This window comes from Chelonia mydas, chromosome 9 (assembly GCF_015237465.2).
Source record: "Chelonia mydas isolate rCheMyd1 chromosome 9, rCheMyd1.pri.v2, whole genome shotgun sequence".
Classification (NCBI taxonomy): Eukaryota; Metazoa; Chordata; order Testudines; family Cheloniidae; genus Chelonia; species Chelonia mydas.
The window spans coordinates 10842637-10854964 of NC_057855.1; the positions used below are offsets into that span (position 1 = coordinate 10842637).

Here is a 12328-nt window from a genome sequence, read left to right on the forward strand (position 1 = left end):
CCAAGTGCGCCGCATCTTCACTCCTCCCCCTACCTCCCAGCTTCCTGGCCGCTGCGAAACAGCTATTCGAGGCAGGCAGGAGGTGCGGGGGGGGGAGGCACTGATCTGTGGGGCCGGCCAGTGGGTTGGAAGCACTGGGGGGAGAGGGGGACTGATAGAGGGACTGCCGGTGGGTGCTCAGCACCCAGCATTTTTTCCCCGCAGGTACTCCAGCCCTGGAGCACCCATGGAGTCAGCGCCTATGCCTGCTCCAAAGCATGAGGGTTCTAAAGCTTTTCAAAGAAATGGCCACTAAAATTTTTTTTAATGGGTATATCATATTTTACCCCCAGCCTTGTTCTTGGAAACAAATGAACCATTCGGGCTGAAATTTTCCAAAAAGTAATCAGTCTGAGGCAGACACACAGCATGGAAGGTTCAAGCCCAAACAGTTAAAGTTCAGCAAAGTTATAAGCAACTGAAAACAGGGTCTTATTATGAGAAGTGTCAAGAAATCTTAACAGTAAATGGCTACCAGCTCCCTCAATAATTATCTAACTAATTCTCATAACAACTCATGGGAAGGGTGTGTTATTATTTAATTAAAAGATCTCTATAGCAATCAGCCATCTCTTCCATGTTTTCTGCCATGTTGCCAACTCTCGATTTCATGAGTCAAGGGATTTTGGCTAAGGCTGGAGCCAGTCTGGGGTTGAGGCCAGAAGCTCCAGTCCCATAGTGAATTTCAGCTCTGTCTAAGAAAATCCCCTCTGTTTGGCTGCCCTACCCACTTGCTTGCCTCCTCAAAAAGAGCAGCCAATTAGGGCTGCTGAAGGAAACAGGTTGAGCTCTCCTTACCTCTCTCAGGAGCGGACACTATTCTCACAGGAAGGGAGGCAGGAAGGAGGGAGCAGAAAGAGTCTAGCGGCATAACAGCTCCGCTTTCCCAGGATAATGCGATGGCTCCTCTGCTCCTCCACCTCCCTGCAACACCAGGCCTGCGAAGCTGGAGAAGATGACTCTGCTGCAGCCCCTGCCCTAGTGTGGGAGAGGGGTGAAGAACACCAGGAGCTGCAGGGGGAGGAGAAGTGAGGCTGGTGGGGTAGAACTGATGTAGGATCCTGGAACAAAATTAACTGCTAGGTAGTTGTAGTATGAATTGACACCAAATTAATTATTTAGAATGTTAAGGTTTAGCTGGAAGCTCCTCATCATCAGGCAGCCAATAAGGTACCATCAGTTGGGGGGAGGGGGCGGCAATGTCACTTTACTTGATAAATTTGGGAGATTTGGGAACACTAATGCCAGGCCTACACTCAGAGTGCTTTACTGATAAATGCCTGAGGGAACACACCTCTGACAGACATCACTGTATTGGCAAAAGCCCCGAGTGTAGATCTAGGAGTGCTTAGCCTATATAGTATACTAGTATACCTATGTCAGCAAAGGGTTCTAGTGTAGACACGGCCTAATTGTCCCATACACACTACGGGTGAGCAGGGAGAGTTCAAAAATTAAAGGACAGACTAAGAGACTCACCCGAGACGCACAGCATTTCAGCACTTCCATTTCAGCTTCCCCACAAGGATCTTCAGCCTACTTCTGTCATAGAGGTGACTTGCCCTCGAAGGAAAGTTCTACACCTTCCAGGGCAAAAGAGTCCTTATAAGGACAACAAAAACACAAAACAAAGGAATCCTCAGCCTAGCCAGGCTCAGCATCCAGCCCTTCTTTATAGGCAAGCCTCACCTGTCTCCACACTTACTAATAAGTACCTGGGCAGTTAGTCCATTCAACAATCCAGTTTAAGCCCACCCTCACAACAGGCTCTAGTTAGCCACAGTCCTCACAGAGCTCCTGGCTCTCAGCCAGGCTTCCTACTCCCAGATAGGAACAGTCAATCTGTTTTCTTCCCAGTTAGCCTTTACCTGCTAATTCTGTTTTCTTTCCAGTCAGCCTTTACCTACTAATTCTGTTGTCAAAACTAATGTATCAGATCACTGCTGCTCAGCACTGAAATGCTGGGCATTCCTCCTTTATGTTTCATGTCCTATACATGTGTAGCATAGCAAGGCTAACTGAACAGAGCAGACTGATCCAAGGCCTACCAGCCCTTAATAGGGCAGGCTGCCTGTTACAGAGACCAAAAAACATAGTATCTTTTAAAAAAAAAAAAACCTCATGATTTTGGGACCAATCGCATGATTTGGGGGGGTCTGAGCCATGATTTTTGAACTTTTGGGGTTGGCGATAATGAAATTGTGCTAAATGCATGGTTTTGCTCATGTCTACTGCTCTGGGTGGCATATTTTTGTTCTCTGTGTTTACTGCCACTTCAGGGACTTCATGGGTTCAATTATGACTTCCAGAGCCAGAATGGCATAAAGGGCAGGTGGTGCAGCTAGGTGTGGTGGAATTATTCATGTGGAGGCCAAAAGCTTGCTCCCTGTAGCCTTGCTACACATTTGGAAAATGTAAACTTTCACGTCTGCTGGTTCATTGCTCCTGACAAAATGTGGAGCACAAGTAAGGAAAACAGGACCCTGATATGCCCCTTTACACTGAATAATGGCAGACTTGACATGTTTCTCTGCTTCTCCCACAGTCTTTACCATCCTTTCTTCCATGCTCAGATGCATGGCATACCATCCCAAGCTGGTCTGCAAAGCCTCTACCCCCTCCTTTTAAATTCCTCCTGAAGACCCACGTCTTTCATGATTCCTACAAGTTGGCCATTAGCCGTCTTATTCACTGAGTTCGTATATCTCATGAAAAGAACGCTCTGTGCTTTATTATGCTGTGCACTAACCTCTCTGAGTAAGTATGTAATCTTACTGTTGCCCCATCCTCCCTCCCTCGCCTGCTCTAGGGTCACACTATTTCTCTCATTGCATCATTTTCCAAAAGTAATCTGTAAGATGCTTGGGGCCAGGCGCTTTTAATTTAATTCTGTTTTCTTCTTTCTGCCAAGGGAGGCACCTAACAAACTTTTGGGCACATTTATAACAATACAATACAAGCCTTTGCCATTTGAGAACAAGAAGAATTGCTGTTACCTGTTCCATCAGTGGGATTTATAGCATCTTTGCAGGCCAGTCAGTTGCGTGGAAGACTCTCATATACGTGTAGATTCACATATAGCTGTGATATTCCAGCTAGTAGAAGGCAGTGGTACAACCTCTGACAGTCTAATCTCCAAAACTGAAAACCACCTCTGTGCAGGATACCCAGATCTTGCTGGCCCTGGTGGGCAAAGAGTTGTGGGGCTGAACCTGGATTGCTCAAGTAGGGATTGAGCTGGGGACCTCTACAGCTTAGTGCAGGGATGGGCAAACTTTTTGGCCCGAGGGCCACATCTGGGTATGGAAATTGTATGGTGGGCCATGAACGCTCACGAAATTGGGGTTGGGGTACAGAAGGGGGTGAGCGCTCTGGCTGGGGGATGCAGGCTCCGGGGTGGGGCCAGAAATGAGGAGTTCAGGGTGCAGGAGAGGGATCAGGGCTGGGGCACAGGAGAAGGTCAGGGGTGCAGGCTCTGGGTGGCACTTACCTCAAGCAGCTCCTGGAAGCAGCAGCTTGCTGCTTCCGGGAGCAGCCTTTGACCCGGCTCCCCAGCTGGAGTGTGGGAGCAGGGCAAGCCCCAGACCCTGCTTCCAGCAGAAGCTCGAGGGCCGGATTAAACCGGCTGGAGGGCCAGATGTGGCCCGTGGGCCATAGTTTGCCCACCCCTGGCTTAGTGCATGAGCCTCTACTGCCTGAGCTAACAGCCAGCTGGACCCTAGCTAAGGCTGTAGAGCAGACTCATTCATCTCTAAATGGTCCCGGTGCCGCGAGAGGAGACAGAACACAACACTCAGGAGGTGCGTGGGGGGCATGAACCCCTCAGATCCCCCAGCACCAAACCCGTCTCACTATGGGGCGGGGAGGCATGCCTCCCCCAACTTTCCAGCATGAAATCCCCACTGTGTGTGTGGGGGGAGAGGGACACAACCCCTCCCCTACCTTTCGGGGCGGGGGGGGTCCACAGCAACCTTCCCGGCCCCACGCTGAGGTAACAAATCCCTACCGCCTCAGCCCGAGGGACACGGAACTCCCTGCGACGGGGGGGGGGACAAGGCAGCGCCCGGGAGAAGAGAGTGGGGTGAATTGAGACACGTGTCGTGGGCATGGGGGGGGGGGGGGTTGGGCGCGTGCGAGGAGGGGCGGGGGGGGGGGGGAATGTGTGACCGGAAGTCGGGTTCCCTCCCGCCGCTGACTTCCTGTTTGGTTCGTAACCAAGGGCTTCCCGTTGTTAAGGGAGCTGGCGGCGGAGCCTGTGCCAGGGAGCCGGAGCCGAGGGGGCTGCAGGGACCCCAACGCCCCAACATGAGCAGTGGCGACGCCGCCAGCGGCTCCTCCGCCTCGGTCCTGGCCGAGCTGGACTGGGACGATGGGTTCGCCATCCCCGTGGCCAACGCGGAGAACAAGGCGCTGGAAGAGGAAGTGAGTGGGGAGGCTGCAGCCCGACAGGGGGACACGAACAACCCCCCCCCCCCACGGCTCACCAGCAACGGGGCATGAACCCGACCCCCCGCCGGAGGACTGACGCCTCCCCGACTCGCCAGCGAGGGAGGGACACGCATCCCCCTCCCCTCCAGCGGGAGGGAGACATGAATGGCCCCGGCCCCGGCCCCTGCCCCTAACGGCGGGCGGGGCGGAATACGAACCCTCCCCCCCCCCCCCAGGGAAGTGGGGGGACATGAAGCATCCCCTTGCCTGCTCACTGGGGTACGAACCCCTCCACGGGTCCTAGGCTAGGACCCCCATTAGGACTAGATGGGAAACACCCCCCAAAACACCCCACCTGGGGTTCCCTAGGGAAGAATCTATCCCAGGCCAGGGGCCCTCCCCCGCGGGGGCTCATGTAGCTAATGCTACTCTTCAGTCTATGCACTGACCCAATGGCCCAGCAGCATGGTGCTGTGCTACTGGGGGCACCTGTTGACAGCTGAGTTATAAATCCCAAGGGCTACCCACACATAAAGCTCCCATGGCATTTTTCACAAGAGGAGTAGGGTTAAAGCGATGTCCTGGACAAACTCTTCATCCTTCCCTCTCCTTCTAGGCTGGTCCTGTTTTTGTCATCTTCAGCTGTTCTTTACTGAGGTTCTGATCCATGCAGGGACATTCTTATTACCTCAATGTCCTATTAGTCTTCCTGCACAGATCTCGTGATCTCTCAGGACATGGGCTTGATTCACCATTACCCTACACTTCATGCAGTTATTTACACCAGTGCACAGTGGAAGTAATGTGCTACAGAATTAGAAAAATAACAGTTTCACACCCACTTTGCACTGGTTAAAATGACTGTGCCAGGTGCAAGAGAAGGATGATGAGGCTCTTCTTTAATTTGTAAAATTAATATACACCTGTTATATACAATGACTGAACAACAGCATATGTAACTACATTCTGGCCCCTGGTAATTTCAGTTGGATACGGTATTCTTCGGTTCCTGCCGTAAACTGCGTAATATTGTTATGCACTTACTGTTAAACACTGGAAGATCCACTTGGAAGAACAGAGCTATACTTCGTATAATCAGTTACTTAGGATGCATTTGGATAAAAGATGCTATATAAATAAATGATAAACATAATTCCATGTCACATTGGGTTATCTTTTAAGGCATAAGTAACATTACTTTTTTAACATTTTTATTATCTAGACCAACTATATTTATTTTTCTCTTCCTTCATTTTTAAAGAAATGAAGTCTATTGTCTATTTTTGTGTGGTTTACATTATACAGTTTATATATTGTAAACGGGCAAGTATTGCTTGTTAAATAGTATATATTGCTTTCTGAAGATATATTCAATAAACTAGTAGATTTTGTTTGTTTACAGCTGCAAAAGTTGCAGAAAGAAAAAGCAAACCTAAAAAATCAGTTGACTGATTTTGAAGAGCGTATTGAGGCAATGACATCACATTTGAAAAACGTCAGACAGGAGTTCAACTTTACACAGGTAAATTGTTGTAACTAGTAGATCCTCCTTATCCAGTTTAGAATTCTGCCTGATATTTTTCTCTAATTTGTACTCATATCTACTTGTCTGAATACATTTTACTACTGATGAGAGACCTCAGAGCCTTCCAGTACTTGCCTAGGAAATAAATGAAGGCATGTCTCAAAAATATTATTAATTAAAAATGAATAAATAATTATTGTGCATGGAATGAAGGCACAGATTTTAGGATAGTTTGGCAATAGGTACTTACAGAAGTAATAGATAAGTCTGACCCAGGGGAAAAAAAAAACTGTTTCAATCTGAAAAAAAAAATTGTAAAAGGAGAATGTTTTTATTGATCAGAAGATGGTTAATTGCCAAATGCTAATGGGGACTTAATTCTTGAAAAGTGAAACAAGACTATAAGGGGAGAGAGAACTCTGCTTTACACTCTGAGAGACATATGATTAAGACATATGGGCCCAAAATTTTCAGATAAATGCATGTCCTCATACATCTAATCTAGGGATCTCAGCTGTTGTGACTGCACGTTAGCAAATGAGGCTGTCTCTGAGTATCTAGAACCCAAACCCTATAGGATTTTATAGATCAGTATTAACAGCTTGAATTGCACTCAGACCAAATTGGGATCCAGCGTAGACCTTGGTATGAGATACCATTAATGATATAAAAAAGTTGTTTTTCTAAAAAGGTGCATAAATGAATGCTGTAACTTTCTATTGTTTATAGCATGGAACTGGGACTCAGGAGACCTGAGGCCTGCCTCTCACCTTACTTAAACCACTATAAATTAGGAACAACTCCACTCAGATCAATGGAGTTACTGGTTTCACACCAGTATGAGGGTATGTCTACTCTGCAATGTCTACCCACGGCTGGCCCTGTCAGCCGAGTTGGGTTCAGGCTGCAGAGCTGTAAAATTGCAGTGTAAATGTTCCAGCATGAGTTCTGGGACCCGCCCCACTCACAAAATCCCAAAGCTCTTAACTCCAGCCTGAGCCTAAGTGTCTGTACTGCAATTTTCCAGACCCACAGCCCAAGCTCTGCAAGCCCAGCTCAGCTGACATGGGCCAGACACAGATGTGTAATTCTAGTGTAAACATACCTTGACAGTTCAAAATCAGATTTCTGGACTTTGTTCCCTAATCTGGCACCAATTTGCTATGTGATCTGTAGAAAGACATTACCCTTCAGTGCCTCCATTTCCCCATCTGTGAAAATGAGTACTATTTAACCACTTTCTTAAAGCATTTGAAGAGCATCTGTTGAAAGTTACCAAATGCAGACTATATTTTACTGGGACCTCCTGATTGGCTTTTAGCAGCTTCATAACTTTATTTTGACTATATCAGTTCTTTAGAGGTTCATCTGATAAAAAATATGACTTACCTCATGGAGACTCCACAGAGATTTCACTTTGTCATCCACTGTGAAGGTTACTTCTCATTCAGGAGGCAAAAAATTATTTTCTATTCCCTACCGCTGGAGAATCCTCCGGAGTTGCAGAGAGCCTGATTTGTTCGGGTTAGTGTGCAGGTGTGAGGTGGTGTTGGTGGCCTGTGATATGCTAGACTAGACGAGTTTAGGCCTTCAGGCCTTAAACTCTATGATTAGTTGTGTGGCTAAGAGTTAAGGCTCAAATTTTCAAATGATTAGTGGTTTAGGGTGCCTCTGTTTTTGGATACCCAACTTCACATACTTTAAAGGGGCCCAATTTACACAGGTGGGTGCTCAGAACTTTCTGAAAATGAACCTCTTTAAGGAGTCTCAGGCTGGACCCCCCCAAATCACTAAATCACAGCCTATGATTTCAAATGGATGTCTGAGAAGAAACTCGGATAATGAATCTACTGATACAACCCATGTGAAAGGGCACTGAGAGACTGATAGATGGCTTCCCTGCAGCTGAACAGCCTCTTAGTTTTAATGTGCTAGATGCAAGTTTTAATTAGCAATTGAGATGAAGAACACCATGTGCTCCTTCTTCTGTAAGAGAAGGACTTCCAGTAGGTAAAAGATTGGGTATTGTATAGGGGAAAATATATTAAAGCAATTTTGCCAGACAAAAAGAGGCACCCAGCTGGCATGTGGCAATATCTATGTCAGCTAATCCATCCCAGCTCAAAACAATAGAATACTCTTTGCTGCTTTGCCTCCTGATTCAGACAGAAAGCTACATAATGATGGAGAGACTAGTTTGAATATGATTATCTGTACTGTTGTTTGGCTCTGAACTATATAGAACAGTGAAATAATGGATTCTGAATCTTGCATGAAATATTTTTGAATCACTTAGCTAGATAGGGAAGGTTAATCTGAGAACATTTGATACAGGTCATTGATTTTTTAATATTAATTCCATATCTAAAAGTCCAAACACCGGTATGTGGAGTTGCTCTGAATTTACACCAGTGCAAATCAGACTCTGAATTTCAAAAGCCTCCATACGCATTTTTATTTTAGTTCTGTAAAATCCCTAGATGTAAATTTCATAGTTTTATATCAGTGTTACCTTTATTAGAGTTCTGATTCTGGTGAAATAATAAAAATGATATTGCGTGTTAAATGCCTGTTAACGATTCCATGCAAAATAATGAACTATATTATTCTATAGTCTCTTTACAGAGCCAGAGAGAATGAAATTGAAACCGAAGAGCACTTTAAAGCCCTTGCTGAGAGAGAGCTTGGACGTCTCAAAAAAGAGATTCAACGGCTGGAAAATCAGATGGTTTCCTTAAGGGAAAAGAAAAATAGTCAAGAAGTAAGATTCAAAAATATTGTAAAATGTAACCTGTTCTGTTTATCACTATTCTTCTTGCAATGAGTAGTGTTTTTTCCTTAGACAAATGAGGTCATAAGACAACAATTTTAACAATAGTACTTGTTGATGGAGCACGAATGCCTGTGACGTCCCACAAATATTTATGACCCAGTCCTTCAGCCCTTGCTCAGGAACATGTTAAGAGTTGTGTGTTAGTAAGAACTGGAGAACAATCACTTACCAAGTCTTTTCTTTTTTTCAAACCATTAGGCTAACTTTTATTCCTTCAGGTTGGCTCTCTTCCTTTTTGTTGACTCTCTTTGGTGCTCAAAATGGCCAGATCCTCCTCCTGGCTGTACAAGGCCGGATTCTGCCATTCCCTCTCACATTGGGAAGTCCCCTCTCAGTCACTTGGCACCACTCTTGGAGTAAGAGTATCCGAATTTGGCTCTTTGGTTGGGGTGGGGGTGGGGGGCGTAAACTGCATTAAATGATGAGTTGGATCAATTTCTCACCAAGCGTGTATTAACTCCAGATAATAGAATAGGCATCTTGTGCCAAAGGTTCACTCACCTCAGGTTAAGACAATTTTTTTCTTTTTTAGGTTTATGGAAACTTAATTGCCTTGGTTCTTTTTAATGCCAGGACCATATACTGGCATTATTCAAACTGAAGACATTTGCCATAGAAAAAGACTCATCCACTTAACAGTCTGGTCTTCAGACACCACTAAATTCCCAAGACTAGTCCGTATCCACTTACATTGTCTGTTTTGATTTTGTGCTTAGAAAGATAATACATAACTTAAAATTTAATTTCTCTCAAACTTTTCCAGAATAATATATTCAAAGCCACTCAGAAGCTGGAAGCCTTAAGATGCCAGATGAACTGGGATCAGCAAGCTCTGGAGGCCTGGTTAGAGGAATCAGCTCATAAAGACAATGATGCAGTAACAATCCAGAAGTATGCTCAAGAGGATGATGGGAAATTAAGAGTATGTAGATATACCATTTTAAAAAAAAATTCATTATAATATGTATATTTTCAACAGGAACATAAGGCTAATTTTAGCATCTAAGGACTTCTCATGTCATCAAGTTAGGTAGACTGAGACAGAGAGAGAGGCAAGACATTTTGTTCAACAGCACTTTTAATCTGTGATGGTTTTCCATTTAGTACATCAATGAAATTTCATTTAAATTCTTTTTTAAAGGTTAGGTAGGTGATTGTTTTTATAAAGGGCTAAAATGCACAATTTAATACTTATTAGAATTTGTTTGTTCTGCTAGATAAGGCTGAAGTTTACCCTGAAAGTACATAAATATTTAATTATGGCCAGTAGTCACCGTGGATAAAATTTTAAACAGAACTTCATGCTGAATTCAATAGGAAGTTCATCCTAGAAATCTAGAACATATGACCCTCTGAAAAAACAAGTGCAAGTAATTTAGATGTTCCTGTTTAAACTAGAACTGAACTGCTTAATATCAATGAGGATAAAATAAGGCTATTGGAATAAAATTGACTAGAGAAATGAAAGACTGATATTAAATATAAAGTAGACTCATCAAGCAACTAGTTCAAAATTCATAGATGGTTCTCAAGTAGCTTATCACTTAGGAAAAGAGTATTTTTGTTGATAAATGTAAGTGTTCTTTGCACACAGTTCAAATTAAAGCTAATTTTACTATCATGTGTATTGAATGAACAGACAATTCAGATACCATAGCTTACCCAGATAGTCCCATTGATGTTAAAGGGACTATTTCTATGAGTTGGGGCTGCTTGCATGAGCAAAGGTTTACAAGATCGGATGCTTAGCTTTTTATGCATTTCAAACGCATGACATAGATGTCGTCTCATTAACTCCCAACTTAACTATAGCAGAGCTTTGTATTTATTTATAATTAATTAACTATGTTAGTCCTTAAATCATTTCATTTCAGGTGCTGACCCAACAGATAGAAAAGATGACTATGGAAGCTAATCAGAAACACAAAATTCTTGATAATGAGCTTACAGAAACCATAAGTGCTCAGGTTTGTGTATGAAGCAAATGAAGATTATTTTCCGTATTTGAAGTACTTCTTAAAATTAGAAACCATTGCTAATTGGGCTTCACTTCTTTACAGATGGAGCTGGATAAGGCAGCTGAAGATTTTCGCAGAGTTCACCATGAAAGGCAAGAGCTGATCAGACAGTGGGAAAGTACAATAGAGCAGATGCAGAAAAGAGATCAAGAAATAGATCACTGTGCTTTGGTAAACCATGTATTCAGAGTTTGCTTTATATAAATAGTGGGCCTAACCTTGCACCAATAATGAAAATGGTGCTATTGTCTCAAATAGAAGAACATTAAAAACATAATGGGTCGTATCCTATTCCTTTCTGCATTGGTCTTCTTTACATTTCACTCAGCTGTTTCAAATTTAAGATATATTACAGAAGATTACCTACACAGTTGCATTGCATTGCATCACTTTGATAAATATTCTTAGTCCTAAAGGGGTGTCTGTTAAGCTAAGTAAAGTCTCTCTCAGCTTAAGCGATACTCTTCTGCACTACCATACAGGAGTCTCAGGTTTAATTTTCAGTTCCAGTCTGACGTTCCCTGTTCCATCAGGAGCTAGAGTGCCTTGCAACTTCTGATAATGTTCCCTCTGTCTTGTCTTATCAGCACTAAGAGCAGGTAGACTTCTACCCATTCCTCTTAGAAAAGGATAGTGGGCTGCAAAAGAGGGGGGAGGGGGAAATTACAGGTCTGGGACATGATTCAAAGGGAAAACAGGGGAATTAATTTTTAGATTTCTGACCGATATGATTTCTGCCGTCATGTGCATGTGTGGCCCCTATAAAGGTCAGTTGGAGTTAGTGCTTTCTAAGGTCAGAATTTAGCCCTAAGAACTTGCTACAAACATGAATCAACATTAGCACTTTTTAAAAAGCCTTTCAAAAAGTGTTGTTTTGATTACATTTTACAAGTTAATGCTTGCTTCTATTATTTGTCACCTTTCTCATTGTCTTAGAGCCTCAAGGTTTATGTTTCTGTCCTAGAAAAAAAAGCTATAATGAAAGGGGGTTAAATAACGCACATTCTCTTTTGTTTTATATGTATTGAATTTGAAATGTGTGTAGAAATAAACATGGGTATCAAAGTGGAATTTTTATAAAGTTTCAGAAGCCTCATATGATATCTTCAGATTTTGGAAAAGGTGTCATATGACTGAAAGAAGATTCTGCACTAAATCTCAGCTTTGGCTAGTATGAAATTGCCCTGAAAAACAGGGGAACTTCAGCTTTGCATGTTGTTCACATTTGGATTAGGAAGCTCTGTGGGAAAAAGTTCGTTTTGAATTATTATTATTATACAACAGTAAACAATAAAGAGAAAAAAATCAGGAGGAATCATTTAGAATGTGAGTTAATGTAGAAACTTAGCTGGAATAACTTGAGCTCTTTAGTACCGTAGGCCATATAATTGCTAGTGGCCAGATTCTGCTATCTTTTCTCACATACTCTGCAATTAGTCCTGTTGATTTATTTTTTGTGATTAAAATAAGCAGTTATGATTCTTA

At 43.4% G+C, this 12328-nt stretch overlaps 1 protein-coding gene across 1 annotated transcript in view; it reads left to right on the plus strand.

Annotated features, from left to right (window-relative positions):
- Positions 1 to 4222: 4222 nt before the first annotated feature.
- CCDC39 (coiled-coil domain containing 39) overlaps positions 4223 to 12328 on the plus strand; it is a 29277-nt gene continuing 21171 nt past the window's right edge. The window contains exons 1-6 of the mRNA XM_037909076.2: positions 4223 to 4461; positions 5870 to 5989; positions 8607 to 8753; positions 9589 to 9747; positions 10700 to 10792; positions 10886 to 11014. Coding sequence (XP_037765004.1) covers positions 4345 to 4461; positions 5870 to 5989; positions 8607 to 8753; positions 9589 to 9747; positions 10700 to 10792; positions 10886 to 11014 — 765 coding nt within the window. The 5' untranslated portion in view covers positions 4223 to 4344. The remainder of the gene's footprint in view (positions 4462 to 5869; positions 5990 to 8606; positions 8754 to 9588; positions 9748 to 10699; positions 10793 to 10885; positions 11015 to 12328) is intronic.